A 17,879-nucleotide genomic window follows, 5' to 3' on the forward strand; every position below is an offset into this window, starting at 1 on the left:
TCGTCATCCATATATGAGTGCCTACTGGGTGCAAGGGGACTTTTCATGGGACAGTGGAGGGATGCAAGGATGAACCCATCCAGAGTTCAGTAAGAAAGAAAAGTTACGTACCCAGCTAATAGAACGCATGGTTTCAACTTGAAAGTAACATTTAAGTTTAATGACAAGTAGGACTTACGGAAGTAAGGGTGAGAGAAAGTGACATTTTATAAAGATAAGAGCTAAGGCAGCAAAGTAGAAAGTTGCCAGGATGTACAGGGAACAAAGACTGCTCCCATTGAGGAATTTAGGGGGCTGAAGTGGGTACAGGGAAATAAAATTTGTAAAGTCATGTCTTGGAAGCCTTGAATTTCAGGGAATTTGGATTTTAACAGAGAATGAGAACCCCCAAATAACTCTGAACTGTAATGACTGACCTAGAAAGACTAAGTTATAACACAAAATCTGGGAGAAAAACATCTGATCATTCAACAACAAGCTCAGATTACTAAAAAAAAAAAAATTCTGTTACGGACATTTCAGATCAAATAACATTTCTATGAAAGTTTTGTAGTATGTTCAGTCACTGAAGCACATTTATATTTTAAAAGACAACCCAAAGCAGTATGTCTCATAATTTAAAAAAAGAAGAAGAATCACAGAATCAACAGTCAACAGAGGTTTACCATTGATTTGCAATGTAGAAATATATATTTATTTTTCTAAGTTGATATTTGATCTTTCTTAAGAATTACAATGGTGACCAAGGCCAGGCAGAAGGAAAATTATGTTGAAAAGAATATAAGGTCCTTTTTGTTTTAGTAATAAAAGAGCAAGGAAGGAACCTTCCTTTCAGTGCCCCAGGTTGACTACTAAGCTGTGAGTCTTATTTTAACTGATAAAGGTGAAAGTTACGGGGAAATGACAGGAGAGGATGAGACAGATAGCATCAGTGACTTAATGAATATAAATTTGAGCAAACTCCAGGAGATAGTGGATAAGAGGGAAGCCTGATGTGCTGCAGTCCATGGGGTCCCAAAGAGTCAGACATGACTGAGCGACTGAACAACTACACATAACCTTCAGGCTTTAGATGATTTCAAGCGTCCGTAAATTTAGATTTGTGTTGGTAGACTGAGTGTGGAATTAAGCAGACCTGGATTTGAATACTGGCTATGTGACCTTGAATACATTCCTTAACCTCTCTAATTCATTTTCTTCATTTATGTATGAGAATAACAAATATTTACCTTATAGGTAAGAACTGGAAAAACCATAGGAATTTACCTGGTGAATATTCAAGAAGTGATAGCTCTTCAATAAAAACCTAACATGTATTAAGGGCCCTGTGTACCTATCACTGTGGTTTTTGATCCTTGACAGATTTTCAAGAGGGGGAATGATTATACTTATAAACGTGACCAAGGAGCATCTCAAAGCATCTCCTCTTGCTTCTTTACCGATCTCTCTCTCCCTCTCTCTCTCTCTCTCTCTCTCTCTCTCACACACACACACACACACACACACACACACACTACCAGTTAAGAATTCTTCAAGCTTAACAAGCACCTTTTAAAAAGATACATGTCTGTGGGAGACAAAAGCCATACTCACACTTTAGTGCAATCATCTCCTTGTTCAATGTAAAGGTGTTGAGTTCTGGAAGAAGAAGGCAGTTTGAGTTAGGAACTTTGGGAGGGCACTCAGTATGATAGAAGGTGGCGAAAGGAGGTACAGAAAGGGCAAGGGAGAGCTGGGTAGGGGGGGTTGCCTCTGGCCGGGCCAAAAAAAAAAATTAAAAAAAAATAAATAAATAAAGGGCAAGGGAGAGGAGATGAAACCAAAAAACTGTTCTAATTTGCACTAGAGTTTTGGAGGGGACCTTTGTGTTTGCCCCTGACAACCTTTGAGGAAGTTAATTGAGATTTGGTATCAAGATTTGTGCCAAAGTCATATTACGTCCTTTCATCCCAGTCTTACAGTTTAGGGTGGTTAAGTTTCCCTTCCAATGCCTTACCCAATAACATAGAAAGGCGAATGGGGAAGATTTGTGCCCTCTGCCCTCCAAGCCATCTTAACTCTCAAAAATTTGGTGGGTTTTTTCGATTCACTGGTCCTTTTAAGAGGCAGTTCCCACCTTTCAAACTCCCCCCGCCTCTCCTTCATCCCCAAATGTTAAGTGACTTAAGGATTTTCTTTCAAATGAATTCTGCAGCTGTTCAGTCAGGGTAAATCAGTCCGTCCTCCACTTCCCCAGTCCTGGGCTCTCAGCTCAGCTTTGACAATGAAGATCCGGTCCTAAACTGTGGAGACCCAAGCCCTACGGTAAACATTTCACAGGCTGCTGAGCAGCGGAAAGCTGAGACTGCCAACCTTGACTTCTGGGGTTCTCAGGACATCAGCTCAAAGCAACTGAGAGGTCCATCCCGGGGTGAATTCCACAGATGGCTTCTTCTCTCTCTGGGACCAGTGTTCTAACATCCGGGTTAATCAGATCGTGCGGACTTGGTCAACTGAGAGCAGAAAACAGCTGGGCACGTTACTCAGTCCAGATGCCCCGTGAGCAGACGTTCTTAAGAAACAGCTTCTGGACTGATCAGCTCCAGAAAGGGCGCACCGTCTGAGTGCGGATGAGGCAGGAGCAAGGCGGGGCGCAGTTTGGCCTTGGTGCCAAGTGTGCACTTTTCAGGGTCCTTTTACTTTTCTGTAAGTTATTACTTCTCCGTAACTAGAATTATCCATAGGGAGAAGGTGTAGCACACGGCTTAAAATATAGATATATATATATTTGCACTCACAACTCCCCAGATTCTTCACAAACAGGGGTGGAAGAAAAAACTTAGGAAGTCCAAGTTCCGAACTAATACCAAAGACTCGCCACCAAAGACTCCGTGTGCTTCCCTTAGGTGGTTTATTCTTCGGGAAACACCTCCGGGCTTAGCGCGCCTGCGCACGCGCAAGCTGCGGCCCCGCCTCCTCCTTAAGGACGTAAGCCGTGCGCCGGGAGGCAGGACGCGGGCTGCGCATGCGCCCTCGTTGCATCAGCCTCGGTCGGTACAGCCGCCGGAACCGCGGAGAGGAAGGTGTTCGCTGCCGTGTCTCTCGAGCCGATTTTGCGCGGCGCGCCTCGAGACTACGAAAAGGAAGGGCTAGAGTAAGTGCCCCACCCCCCGGCCGCAAAAGTCGGATATAACGTGTTTCCTTCTCGCGAGGCAGGTGCCGGTAGGAACTGGGCCCCGCCCCCTTCCCGGCCTAGACTTTCTTTCCCTTCCCGACCCCTTTTCCCGTGGGGACCCCCTCGGTTCCTCTTGTTCTGGCAGCGAGCCCCCGCCAGGGTCATGAAGCTCGTGAGGAAGGACATTGAGAAAGACAATGCGGGCCAGGTGACCCTGGTTCCCGAGGAACCCGAGGACATGTGGCACACCTACAATCTAGTGCAGGTGGGCGACAGCCTGCGCGCTTCCACCATCCGCAAGGTGCAGACCGAGTCCTCCACCGGCAGCGTGGGGAGCAACCGGGTCCGCACGACCCTCACTCTCTGTGTGGAGGCCATCGACTTCGACTCCCAAGCCTGCCAGCTGCGGGTCAAGGGGACCAACATCCAGGAGAATGAGTATGTCAAGATGGGGGCTTATCACACCATCGAGCTGGAGCCCAACCGCCAGTTCACCCTGGCCAAAAAACAGTGGGACAGTGTGGTTCTGGAGCGCATCGAGCAAGCCTGTGACCCAGCCTGGAGCGCCGATGTGGCGGCTGTGGTCATGCAGGAAGGCCTCGCCCATATCTGCTTAGTCACTCCCAGCATGACCCTCACTCGGGCCAAGGTGGAAGTGAACATCCCTCGGAAACGGAAAGGCAACTGCTCGCAGCACGACCGGGCCTTGGAGCGGTTCTATGAACAGGTGGTCCAGGCCATCCAGCGCCACATACACTTCGATGTTGTAAAGTGCGTCCTCGTGGCCAGCCCAGGATTTGTGAGGGAGCAGTTCTGCGACTACATGTTTCAACAGGCAGTGAAGACCGACAACAAATTAATCCTGGAAAACCGGTCCAAATTCCTTCAGGTAAAAGTCTTACCCAGGGATAATTACGCATGGGCAGAGGGGTTTGCTTAAACTACTCCTAAAGTTTTAGAACTCAGAGTAGTACAAGAGGAAAAAAGGGTTAACTTGGCTGGGATTGTGAATTGGATAATGCAGTGAAAAGAAACCTGTTAAGCGGCTAGAGATTTTATATAAACTTGGTTTAAATTCTTAAACATATAAAACCTTAGCAGTGTTTTTGGCTTGAGGTCATTGTGGGCAGTTTAACAGATACCCTAAGAGATTCTTCTGTCTAACTTTTATAATTGTGATTCTAGGTACATGCCTCCTCTGGACACAAGTACTCGCTGAAGGAGGCTCTTTGTGACCCTACAGTAGCTAGCCGCCTTTCAGACACAAAAGCCGCTGGGGAAGTAAAGGCTTTGGATGACTTCTACAAAATGTTGCAACACGAACCTGACCGAGCGTTTTATGGACTCAAGCAGGTAGAGAAGGCCAATGAGGCCATGGCAATTGACACACTGCTCATCAGCGATGAGCTCTTCAGGCACCAGGATGTAGCCACACGCAGCCGGTATGTGCGGCTGGTGGACAGCGTGAAAGAGAACGCAGGCACCGTTAGGATATTCTCTAGTCTTCACGTGTCTGGGGAACAGCTCAGCCAGTTGACCGGAATAGCTGCCATCCTCCGCTTCCCTGTCCCTGAACTCTCTGACCAAGAGAATGATTCCAGTTCTGAAGAAGATGAATGATTGCAATTAATAATTGAGACAACCTGTGTCTCACTAACCTTCACTGTTACATTTTCTCAGCATCCTGTGAAGAAAGCTGCAAAAATAGCACTTTGTGGTTCTTACAGGGATTTTTCATGTATTTGGTCACTAGGTGATTTGCGGTTGGCAGGACATGTTTTCAAACTGAACAATAAAAGGAAATAATCTCCAAATATTATTAATTGGGATAATTTTATTTTGGAATTATGAGTTATTCACAGCTCTTAGAAACATTTTGTATATTTAAAAAGAATGCCTGTATATTCTTTGGGATGGAACATAAAAATCCCATACAGCATGCCTTGACTTAGTTTCCCTTAGGAAAAGCTTTTTAATATCTCATTATCTTCAGTTTACATTCTTTATTTTAATTTGGCACAGTGTATTTTTACACCTTGTTACATGATCCTTTTCCTTGCTGTTTCCCCCAGATTCCAGTTTTTCTTAATTTTTAAATTTATTTACTATTTTAAATGATTGCTTAGTAATTAGGAGACTTTCCTGAGGCTTAACTTAAAATCTGTTTTTCTTAAGAAACTTGTTAAACCAATCTTGTTAAAAGTAATAAGCTGGGTTTTTCTTTGCTAGTTTAGAATAAATTTTAGAGGAGCACCTAATTAGTTACTTTTAGGTTGTAGAGCTTTGATCTGCTAAAGAGTCTCAGGATAGCCTACTCAAGGTGCTTTTATTTTTAAAATGAGGCTAAGTATGGGATTTGCTTATTAAGAGCTAGTTAGTGGCAAACCTACATATCGTGTGCAGTCTGTACTTGAGTTCTTTGCTCTGCCACACTGTTTATGTATTTGGGAGGTTATCATAGTTACAGTTAATGCTACCATGAATTTGTATGTGCATTTACATTCTTAATGGAGGGATGAGAAAGCCTGTTCAGAAAGTTTGTCACATCATTGTGCTTAGTTACTCAGTCATGGACTCTGCAACCTCATGGACTATAGCCCACCAGGCTCCTCTGTCCGTGGGGATTCTCCAGGCCAGAATACTGGAGTGGGTTGCCATGCCCCCCTCCAAGGATCCTCCCAACCCAGGGATCAAACCCAGGTCTCCCACATTGCAGGTGGATTTTTTACTGTTTGAGCCAACAGGGAAGCCCATCACATCATTAGTAAATGGCAGTTGATTTGTACTCCAGCTGTTTATTGTAATTAGGGACTTTATGCAAATACCTGAGAGTTTAAAGTATTTTCCATTATTGTTTGTGTGCAATTTAAGAATTAAGGAGGGGGCATTGAAATATAATCACATCTTAACATTTTTCACATCTCAACTTAGTAAAATAATAGGAAAGGCCTATGAACAAAGAGTGATAATTCAATCAGTCTGTAACTTCAGGATTCGTGGTGCCTGCTTCAAATAAGGACACTGAGTAAAATTTGCTTGTCCTTCCTGTGTCTTCTGAGCCTTTCTGCTGGTGTGCCAAGTTTGTATATTGTTTATAAAAAACTTCCTAACTAACCTGAACCTTTTTATCTGTAGTTAGCGGTGGTGGTTGTTTAGTCGCTAAGTGGTGTCCGACTCTTGTGACCCCATAGACTGTATCCCGCCAGGCTCCTCTGTCCATGGGATTTCCAAGGGAAAAATACTGGAGTGGGTTGCATTTTCTTTTTCCAGGGGATATTCCTGACCCAGGGATCAAACTCAGGTCTCCTGCGTTGGCAGGTGGATTCTTTACCACTGAGCCACCAGGGACGCCTGTGGTTAGGGATAGACACCTCCATATACTTTAAACGCACATTTTAAAACATCTACTTCTTAATCAAAGTGATTTAAATTGTCATTTCATTGTAACTTTATGGATATTTAAGATATAAAATGTCTTATTAACAATTTGGTAGGAGTGTAAATATTAAGTCATTAAGATTCTTAATATCAGAACCTTATTGATAGTGTGTTGTGTTTTCAGTCAGAATTTGGAGATTTGGGGCCTCTTGCTCATTATCTATCGAGTACAGATTAGTCCTAGCTGTTAACCATGGTGATAGAAACCAGAGGAAAGAAAACCTTACGGTAAATCTAACCAGTATGTTTTAGAATGTTAAATTCTCAAATTTAGCTTCATCTTAGCTTGAGGAAGTGAGTGAAGTCGTTCAGTTGTTTCCAATTCTTTCTGACCCTGTAGTCTGCCAGGCTCCTCCGTCTGTGGGGTTCTCCAGGCAAGAATACTGGAGTGGGTTGCCATTTCCTTCTCCAGGGGATCCTCCCGACCAGGGATCTTTGCAGGCAGACTCTTTTAAGATGTGAGCCACCAGGGAAGCCCAGGTGGGCTTGGGAACTCATCTCAGCTTGGAAACTGTAAAAACTCAATACCCAGACTGGACCCCAGACTAAATACCTTTGCAGTCCTAGAAGTGATAGAGTATTTTTTTAATCATTATTAAAGCTCCCAGGTGATTTCCAATAGATAACAAGGCTGAGACCCTGGATTTAGGCTTTGCTGTTCAAAAGTGTGGTTTCCATGAACCAGCAGCATCCCCCGAGAGCTTGTTAGAAACTAGCATCCGGGACTCTACCCTAGATCTGTTGAATTGCTGCCTGTATATTAGCATCTCCAGTTGATTGCCATGTGTAATAAAAACTGATAAAACATTTAGGCAGTGGCTTATTCTCTCTGTGCCAGTTAATCTCTGCCTAGGGTTGCCAGCCATAGAGAAAGAGATTTGAGTTTTAAGATCTTTCAGGAAAACTGCTTACCAGTATTCAATTAAATTATCTATTAAAAATAAATGAAAGCATGTGTCTGTGTCTAAAGTATCTTTAAGAATTTGTATTTTTTAAAGTTACATTTTTTACCAATACCATTATCAAGTATAAATCTTCCTGGATACATAGGTGTAAATATCAAAATAGTGATAGGAACATAATAAATTGGTTCAGATAATTATTTTTTACTCTTCTCTAAAAAAACGAAACGTAGGTCTTTGGAAAGCGTATACAGCAGTTTAATTCCAGTTGCTATTCGTTAGTAAGGAATGACTGGTGACAAATGAAAACAGTCAATAACATACCTCAGATTAATACAGTGTTGTACTGTAAGGCTCTGTTTATTCCCAGGTGCTTGTTGTAAACAGATTGCTACGCTTGCTAGGCTCAGTAAATGAGAAGTTTGCAGTTTGTTTTCTTTTGTTGCAGGTTTGATGCATATATTTTGCTATTCCTGGCCTCCTGTTTATGTTAAGTATTTTGTTAATTTTCTTTCTGTATTTGACTTTCATTACTCCCTTATATTCAAGTTGAATTATTTTCCTCCCAGGTGCCACTAGAATAACTTTGTGAAGCTAATTTTCTGTTACGTCTGCTTATTTTCAGTCACTTATTAATGATGTTTTTTAATCCTTTTAACCAGATTGCTCAGCCTCACATATTCTTTAAGAGAAGTGATTCATAATTTCTGCAATTCCTATATACTGGAACTGAAATTCTCTGTGTTGCTTTAAAAAAAAAAGAAAAGTACACAGATGAAATGGTGTATATGGGAATTCCCCCCAAAAAAGCTGTTCTTTGGGAAAATATTATTTCACTTTCAAATCGAATGGTTTTCCAAGCAAATAATACTGGCTATTTGTGTTCAGTATCAAAATATGTTGAATTACATGTTGGCAACAGCTTTCTAAGGTTTTCTTAGGGTTTGAGGAAAGAGAAATCCTTTTGCTTGTGCCTAGAGCTTAGATATGGGGCAGCCATACTTACACCACTTCTTAAAGGCAGTACATTTAATTTTATCCATTTTTTTAGTGCCTGTTTGTATCAAGTACTGAGCTGAATTTAGGAAAGGAACATAAATCACTTGTAAGAGTAACTTGTAGAATGTTTAAGAGGACACACTGTTGTAAGAGGTGGCTTTTAGGAGGAACTTTTCAGAGCCAGCTTATTTGCTTAAAATAATAAACCTGGAAAGATCTGGAAGAGGAGGCAGGCAGGGCAAATGTGCTAATCCTTTGACACCCCTCTCCCTGTGCCATAATAAAGGGTAGGTTTGACCATTAGAAACCATTGAAAAGTTTAAACAGGATGGCGTGACAAACTTTGCATTTCACAAATAACACTGACATCAAGAATGGGTTGGAGGTGGCAAGATTGGAGACAAGGGGACAGCTTAAGAGAACTTACTAGAAAAATTTAACAGGAAAATGATGGCCTAAACAAGGCAGTACGATGACTAGAAGTCATGAGGAGACACTCAGAGATAGAATCAGTGGGACGTGAAGATTTTTCCGAGTTATGGAAGGAGCCAAGTCTAGGGATAAATCTCAGGTGTGTTTTTTGGGTTTTTTTTTCTTAATGGTGGGAGAGATGATGGCATAATTCAGACATAGAAAAACTAGGAAGAGAAGCTGGCTTGCAAGGAAAAACTAAGTTCAGTTTGGAATCTGGTTTGAAGTGCCTGTGGGACTCTTGGAATGCTTTTCTACCACACCGCTATATGCTTGCTTAACTCCCTTCAGGTTTTTGTTCAAATGTCACCTTAGTGACCAAAAGAAGAAAAAGCAGCGTTTTTTAAAAACTACCTTCTCAAAGTTTCCCTAATCCTTCCTTGCCTTAAGTTTTTTCTGTAATGCTTAAATTCACTTAGTTGTTTTGCTTATCATCTATGTAGGATATAAGCTCTAGGAGGGCAGAGATCATTGTCTGTTAGGTTCATTGCTATATCCCCAATGCTGAGAACAAACCCTGACATAAAGTAGATGCTAAAAAAGAAAAAAATGGAATGACTGAGTCAGTCAACATCCAGAAGAAGGTTTCTTAGGCGATTGTGCGTACAACTCTGAAGTTCAGGATAAAGTATTTGACTGTGGATAATAATACAAAAGATGTCAGCATATAAGCAGACCTGAAATCATGGACCAAAAAAAGAAAACTAACCTAGGAAGTTTTAGTGAAACTAGAAATAAAAAAGGACCAAACATCCAAGCATAAGGAAAGAGCAAAGTTTAATCTCTTCAAATGCTACCTGACTCTGTTATCTGTATTATAATAAAGCACAGGTATTTATAGATTTCAACAATTAATATGCCAAGTTATTATTTTTTCTTTTACACATCTCTCTAGTGTACTAGAGATATACATGTAGAATAGTTAAAAGTGTTGATTTCCTAGAAAACTGAATTTTTAAAAGTTTTTAAGAAAAATTTCTAAGTTGGGGAGCAAAAGCCAAATTAATTTTGTATATGTATTTTTTTATTGGAGTATAATTGCTTTACAATGTTAGTTTTTGCTGTACAAAACACTGAATCAGCCGTATGTATACATATATTCCCTCCTTCTTAGACCTCCCTCCTGCCCCACCCCTGCCCCACCCCCCACCCCCCACCCCCCATCCCACCCATCTGTGTGTGTGTTAGTTGCTCAGTCGTGCCCAAACTCTTTGTGACCCCATGGACTGCAGCCCACCAGGCTCCTCTGTCCATGGCATTTTCCAGGCAAAGATACTGGAGAGGTTTGCCATATCCTTCACAGGATCTTCTTGACCCAGGGATCAAACCTGGGTCTCCTGCACTGCAGGCAGATTCTTCACCAACTGAGCTACCAGGGAAGCCCCACCCATTTGGCTCAGCAAATTAGTGCATGAAAAGTTTGTTTTTAAAAAAGAAATGTTAGAAGGTGATGACTGAATTTATGAAGGGATTTTTTTTTCTGGATTCCCAGAGTACAGGAATTGTTGGCAAGCTCTGTTTCCTTCAGGCCGAAAGGTTACTGCTATAGGGCCCTTGTTTAGTCACTTAGTGGTGTCTGACTCTCTGCAACCCTTTGGACTGCAGCTACCAGGCGTCCCTGTCCTTCACCATCCTTTGGAGTTTGCATATCTTTGATTTCCCTCACCACTTCCTCTTTATTCCCTGAAGAACTCCAAGTGTCAGAATTGTGGCATAAATTTTGCAACGTTTTTTTATATCTGTTTTAAAAGTTGATTTTGATCAGCCCATAATTTTGTTGATACACATTTTTCAATAAATGAGCTCCAAATTAGTGAAAAGAATTTAAAATGGGGATGTAAAAAGTAATTAAAAAAATAAATTTCAGATAAAGTTTTTAAAGCCCTAGTTTTCTTTAAATTAATGTAGCATATTTAAACTTTGTGCTGTAATTCAGTTTATATAATTTAAGAGATTTAGTTGTCTAGAGAAGTGCTATTCAAGATTTTCTTAATGTGTTATATGTTTTACAGATGAATTCTCAATGTAGAAATTCAGTATAAAAGTGTTATGGAAAAGTAAAAATGATTTCGAATGGAGTTGAGATACAAATATATTTTTGTGTATCAAGGATGCCTTACTCAGAAAAAATTCAAAGTCAGCAATGCATCTCATTAAGATATTAGAGAACAAAATCTCTAGTAATGGTCTAGAACAACTTGAATTACTTAACATTATCAAGTAGCAGATAAACTTAACTAGAAATAAAAAAGAAATTGGCTAAGTTCAGGAAGGAGATAGTTAAATTAGAAAGACTGTGAAAAAATATTGGCAAAAGATATTTGTTAAGCTGAAGTGGAAATGATAAAACCTCATTCATCATTATTTTTTTATATGGCAAGAATCCTTTTTAGGGAATATGTGTTCTTTGTAGATTTCCCAAGTATACTAATTGAAAGATAGCCCATTTATTTTGCAGTATTTAATTTCTCTATCGTAAGAAACATGTTAGTATATTCTGTTGTAGTAAATAACACTGGGAATGAAACTGGAATATTGTGAATTCATTCATTTAAATTTAAGAGAAGTGAATGTGTTTCCTCAAGGAAAATCCACTTTTGTGTGCAACTCTTTAGTTGCATACAAATTTGACACTTTTACTTCTGACGGGCTATTTTAATTCTATCACAATTGACGTCAATGTAGGAATTTTCTAGATGCCAGTTGCTTAAGATCATGACATTTATGATAAATTGTAGGGATTTGGATTCCCCGTCTTCTTTCAAGTTTCCTTTCCTTCACCCCTTAACATTTCCTCCATTTTTCAGAATGCCTATTTTTCTATAACATAGGAGATATAGAGGACTAAGAGCTCATTTCAACTTAGGCTGCCACATTTGGTTTGAAAACACCCAATACTGAGGCAAGGCAGTATCTGCCAGACAGCAAAAACAGGAGAACAATGTCTTTGCAGCCACATTGCCTGGCCGTGCGACGGGTTGGTGCCACTGTCGCAACTCCAAGAATGGACAACCTGTTAAAATAAAAGTCACCATGTGCTTATTAAAGCCCAGACCTATGGGAAGTGCTTTAAAAGAAATTATTTAGGTCTTTGAAGATCACTGGGAGAAAGGCTTTGTCATTACTGTTTTCAGATAAGAAAACTGAAGTTGTTATTGTTGAGTCACTAAGTTGTGTCCAAGTCTGCAACCACATGGACCACAGCACGCCAGGCTTCCCTGTCCTTCTGTATCTCCCAGAGTTTACTCAAAGTCATTTACGTTGAGTCGGTGATGCCATCCAACCATCTCATTCTCTGTTGCCCTGAAGTTAAAAGAGGTTAAATAATTTGTCCAAAATCACATAGCCAGTAGCCATGGTAAGGTGCCCAGTAAAGCAACTCCCTAAAAAAATATAACAGTGGTAGTCCATTCCTTAGTTTTCTGTTTGCAGTAGGTCAAATGTATCTAGAAATACAAAGAAAGAAAAAAATGATAGCACTAAATTTTATACTTGGTCAAAGTTTGTACAATCATTTTGTATGTTTTTTATTTACCTACCACTTATTTTTCATCTCATGAAAAGTCAGATCTCAATCCTATGGCATTCTAATCTGGAATATAGTTGAGGATTAGGAAGTATACGGAAACTGCTGTAAGTCTACATGTTAAACCAAGCCTCACAAACTCAGCATCTGGGTATTATTTCACATTTAGTTGTAGCAAGCTTGTTTTTTAAAAAGTGTTATGCATGATATGTTAATATGTATGCATTATTCTAACATAGTAGCACCTTAGGTAGCAGAAATTATGCTACTCTTGCATATGTAAACATGAATTAAGAAATGTGTCCATGCCTTTAGTCAGCAATTAGATATCAAGGAGAAATGACCACAAGTGGCCAAACTGACAGGGAGGTGACTGCGGTGGGAAATGGCAGCTCAGGTAGATCCCGGATTGCCATCTAAAGAAAAATTCCAGGGCTTAGAGACTTTCACAGGGGCCTGAGGACATTACTGTATTATAGTAACTACTGTACATATTGAGGAAAGGATTGAATTCTATTCAGTGCATTACATTCAGAAGTCAAGGAAATACAATGTCTTTCAAAATTGTTGTCCTCCAAAATCATTAAAAGATAGTCAAAGAAATCTTCATCCATCTTCCACACTTAGAATCACATTTCCAGATAGCCAGAGTTTTACCATAATAGTCTTGATGAGAAAACTTAAATAATTGTTGAAAGATGAATACTTGTTAAGGAAAAAAATTCCAGTAGATTTTAGTTGTAAAATTTATTCAGAGGTAGGAAGTTCTCTGAGTTCAAGTCTAAGTTCCAGAAGTTTTATGTCTGGGATTTTTCTTCAAGTCCTAATGTAAACATCAACTAGAACGTTTTGTTTGAAACCAGTGTGAAAAATTGCTCTGTGGATATAAAACATTTTAATCTTGTGTTTCAACTGATTGATCCCATGACCATAATTAAGATTTTTTTCTTCTTCTCCAAGTGTATTGTTGACAATGGTAGAAACCACTTTTTTGGGGGGGGTTGGGGGGTGGGGATGATATAGAGAAGAGGAAGATTGAAAATACATTGCAGTGCATGACTGAATCATTTTAAATCATAAAAAGTTAATCAATGCTGTATGGAAACTTTACTATCATCTGATCTACCTCATTTCATGATAGGGATGTAAACTGAGACAGCTGAGGCCTATAGAGGATTGATAACTTGCTCAAATCCCCACAGACAAGAGTTTTTCATAGAGTCTACATTCCTGTTTGATCTATCCTGTTCCAATCTCTTACTCATTTTCTTGTCATCAAGGTATATTGGGAGGAAGTTGTGCTAAGTGAACAAAGAACAATATGGGATTCTAAAATGCCTTAAACACTCCTTTATCAGAATTCTTCATCTTGAAGCAAGACACTTTCTCAGCAGCATCACTGAGACTCAAACTCAGCTTTGAAGTCAGTTTGTCCATTCTTTGAATGACTGTTCATCGTCTGCTAAAGAAAGACTCAGCCTCATGCCTTGATTATTCTGAGAACCAGTTCATTCAGATTGGATTCTTCTGATTGGTTTGTAAGTTCATTCTTCTGACATTCACTTACTAAATACTAACACCTACTGTGTGCCAGCCCCCAAGGTCATGAGGTGAATAGAGAAGATCATAGTTCCTTCCTTTCTGGGGACAGCCCAGTCTAGGATTGGGACAGACTGAAAGAAACTAGAACTTCTTGTTTGAAACCAATGAGAAAAATTGCTCTATGGATATAAAACATTTTAATCTTGTGTTTGTTTCAACTCATTGATCCTATGAGCATAATCTAGAGGATGTGTTTCGTTGTTGTTGTTTTTCCTAGCACTACAATAGTTACAGGAATCAGAACTGTGCGAGAATCTGGGAACTCAGTGCTCTTAATTCAGCCTGTCTTCACTGAGGAGGTGCTCTTGGAGCTTAAATTGCTAGATTCCAGAAGCGTACACTGATCTTGCATTAGTTTCTAGAGAAATGAGGCAAAGAGAACTGAAAGCATTCCTCTCAGATTTACTTGGTAAAATATTTTTCTTCTCAATAGTGGTCTCCTGTAATCTCTCAGCTCTCTAGATGTTAAATATTTACAGTAAAGAGTCAGCAAACCTGAGAAGAGACTTCATGGAGCGAAAAGGTTCTGTTGCCTGCTACTCTCAAAAAGAAGCGAGAGGCATCGGTAGAATCAGAAACACAGACAGGACCATGACTGAAAAGAACAGAAAGATTCCAGAACCTTTATATTGTCCATATTTTTGTCATCTCCTCTTTCTCTCTCATCACTTAATAGTTAAACCAAAAAGAGAGCTCGCTGCTTTTTGCAGGACAGCAGGGAAGTGGACAGTGAGCGGAGGGAGCAGGACATGATGTCCTACTCCACAACCATTCCTGGAAAAGAGGATGTCCAGGGTAGAGTGGGTGGTGGTGACCACCTCAGGGAAAGGGAAACAGGCTTCTGTGAGTAGGGATAGAGAGCTGACTTGGGCCTGAGGAAAGCCCTGAGGCTGGACAGCACATCCAGCTATCTCATCCTCTGTCGTCCCCTCTGAAGTAGTACATTTTACTAAATGGTCATCGTGGATCGGGTGTGGTGGAAGGAAATTTTCTACAGAAAGGAGAAAAGAACAAAATATATTTTATGAGAAGGAATGAACTCTGGGGAGTAGTTCTCTGACCCTTTGTATCTCAGCGATATTCTCAGCCTGGGTGAGAGGAAATGCAACAAAGTGCGGAATGTGGGGAAGTGGGAAGAGCTGAGACACAATTCATTTTCTGCCTCATTAAATGGAGTCATGTCTCTTTAAGAAATGAGTCTGTTATCACTATAGGAAAGAACTTAATAAGTGTTAGAATTTTTCCTGCCTTTCTGGGAATCATTTTCACCCTTATCTCAGACTCTCTCTGGGTCACAGTAAAATATAGTGAGGAATGGTATGAGTTCACAGGAAATGTGGAGAAAGATCCGGCCTTTTTATAATAGTTTATTGCAGATGTTAAAGCTCTTGGATTTGCATTTAATGCATGGGTTCACATATATCCTTTTAAATGAATTAGAAACTTTAATTGTCAGAATTAAGAAAGTCAGACAACCAGATTTTATACTTGAGAGTATAAAAAGGATTTTGCTCACCAAAAATGACATAATTTACACCCTATTTGCTGTAGTTACCAAAGGTTGTATATCACCATTTGCAAAAACACTGCCTTTCTGAATAACTGTGAATCACAGAAGAAGGCATCTATGCTGTTCTCAGAGGACTCTGGCTGTGGTGGGCAGACATGAGAACTGGCCTATGAATCAGATCGGAATGTGCCCAGGCCCGACCAGTTGGTTGTGTGACTTGAAATCATTTCATCGTTTTGAACCTCCATATCTCCATCAGTAGATTGAGCAAAGATGTGTGGCACTGATTTCCTAGCCCCCTTTGTAGATCCCTGCCTCTACCTGGTGCAGTAGCAATAATTGTTATTTTTAAAAGTAGTATCTTTCCAGCAAAATAAATCTTCAGTGGCTCTCAGGTTTAGAAAGAATCTATTTTGCACCATATTCCACAAGCTGCCAAATTTGGGGTTTGGCCGACTGCTAAAGAGAGCAGCCTGCTAGAAGGAGCAAATTCCAGAGCAGAGGGTCATTTTTTAGAATGCTTTGCCAAATACTCCCATATTTTCAAAGTTGTTGGGGGCCTTAAAACTTGAGCATTAGGGAGAAACAGTTGTTTAAAACACTCGGTGGATAGGTGCACAAAAATGTTGAACTTTACAAATATTTTTGAACAGTTCACTACATTCCAGTGACATGCCAAGCTGCACAGTCCTGCCACTTCCCTCCTTGTTATTTTTCCTCCCCTATCAACTTTGCTTGCTGTCCCAAAGAACTAGGTAATGAGAAAACACAGGCAGGTCTTTATTTTTATTGGAATGTTTTCTCAGTTTGGCAAGCAGTTCTCAAACCAGGCAGCACAATAAAATCAACTAGGGAGTTTTTAAATCACATGATGACTGGGCCCCACCCCCAGGTAATTAAGTCAGAATATTTGAGGAAAGGAATCCACACATCTGTACGTTTCAAAAAAAGCTCCCCAGGTCTTTCTTACCTGCAACCAGGTTGTCTTGGCCCTTTACTAGGCCAGCTGGCCTTAAAGTATTCTATGGCCACAGTACCAGTCAGCATCTGGCTAGAAAAAGAGATGGAGCTTAGAAGAAATTGTGAAATTATAGATCCCCAGTACTGAAAAGACAACTTTAAAAAGTTGCTGCTGCTGCTAAGTCACTTCAGTCGTGTCCAACTCTGTGCGACCCCATAGACGGCAGCCCACCAGGCTCCCCCATCCCTGGAATTCTCCAGGCAAGAACACTGGAGTGGGTTGCTATTTCCTTCTCCAATGCATGAAAGTGAAAAGTGAAAATGAAGTCACTCAGTTGTGTCTCTTAGCGACCCCATAGACTGCAGCCCACCAGGCTCCTCCGTCCATGGGATTTTCCAGGCAAGAATACTGCAGTGCCGTGCCATTGCCTTCTCCAAAAAAGCTGATGAGGGGAGTATATTTCCTTAATGCCTCATTGTGGGATTGACTCATTCCTTTAGGTGTAATATTTTGACTTGCTATCATAAAGTCACCATTAGGACTGATAGTGAATAATTTGTGAATATTAATTGATGTACATATATTGCTTGATATAGTCAAGGGGTTACAAAAAAAAAGCTCCTTGGAGGATGGTGCTTATAAATCTTGGGATTCAAGAATTATGTACGACAGAACAAGACTGCAAAATCATATTGTACAGAGAGTGAAAATGAAAATCATTGGCAATAGGAAGATAGCACAACTGTTTGGAATCACCTGAAAAGATGGTATGTGAATCTGAGTCATCTTCTGAATGCCTTCTTTCACTCAAACAACAGGCAGCAGTGAACATTAGCTCTTAGCTAGAAAATCTTGGCTCTACCATAGATGGACTCTGTGACCTTGGGCAAATCATGTTACCTTTATAATACTCAAATTTGGATTTATGAGCTTTAATCTGTTAAAGTGGAAAAAAATGCTAAAACTTTCCTCATAGAATTGCAAAGAATAAATAACATGATTTAAGCAAAATGCATGGAAATTAATAAGAGCTCTATTTAACTGAATTTTATTCCTCTTTCTTATGGCATCTTCTGGACATATATACCACTAGGGCATCAGATCAGCCATGGGACTATAAGGCAAAAGAAATGCCTGAAGCTTTTTCATACCATAAATCCCTTCCATCTGTCAAAGATGGTGCTATCACCAGAAAAAGTAGACCCACTCTGTTCAATTACTCTCAGCAAGAGACAGGCTAGCCCCATCATTCTCAGTCTTTATAATATATTTATTTATTTTATATTAGGGTATATAATGCATGTCTCACATCACTG

General features: G+C 40.2%; 2 protein-coding genes and 1 long non-coding RNA gene across 3 annotated transcripts in view; 2 read left to right on the forward strand and 1 right to left on the reverse strand.

Moving 5' to 3' along the window:
• The window catches only part of LOC136146752 (uncharacterized), a 191,938-nt gene extending 189,059 nt beyond the window's left edge, over positions 1–2,879 (reverse strand). The window contains exons 1-2 of the long non-coding RNA XR_010659041.1: positions 2,353–2,879; positions 1,594–1,638 (exon numbers count right to left, since the gene is read on the reverse strand). This is a non-coding gene — a long non-coding RNA (uncharacterized lncRNA). The remainder of the gene's footprint in view (positions 1–1,593; positions 1,639–2,352) is intronic.
• The window catches only part of ITGA1 (integrin subunit alpha 1), a 161,826-nt gene that overhangs the window by 10,068 nt on the left and 133,879 nt on the right, over positions 1–17,879 (forward strand). The gene's annotated exons all lie outside the window — the stretch shown is intronic.
• Positions 2,895–4,968, forward strand: PELO (pelota mRNA surveillance and ribosome rescue factor). The gene is made up of 2 exons (XM_065905798.1): positions 2,895–4,043; positions 4,340–4,968. Exons 1-2 carry the CDS (start codon positions 3,318–3,320, stop codon positions 4,772–4,774), a joined length of 1,161 nt encoding a protein of 386 aa, XP_065761870.1. The 5' UTR covers positions 2,895–3,317; the 3' UTR covers positions 4,775–4,968.

This window comes from Muntiacus reevesi, chromosome 14 (assembly GCF_963930625.1).
Source record: "Muntiacus reevesi chromosome 14, mMunRee1.1, whole genome shotgun sequence".
Classification (NCBI taxonomy): domain Eukaryota; kingdom Metazoa; phylum Chordata; class Mammalia; order Artiodactyla; family Cervidae; genus Muntiacus; species Muntiacus reevesi.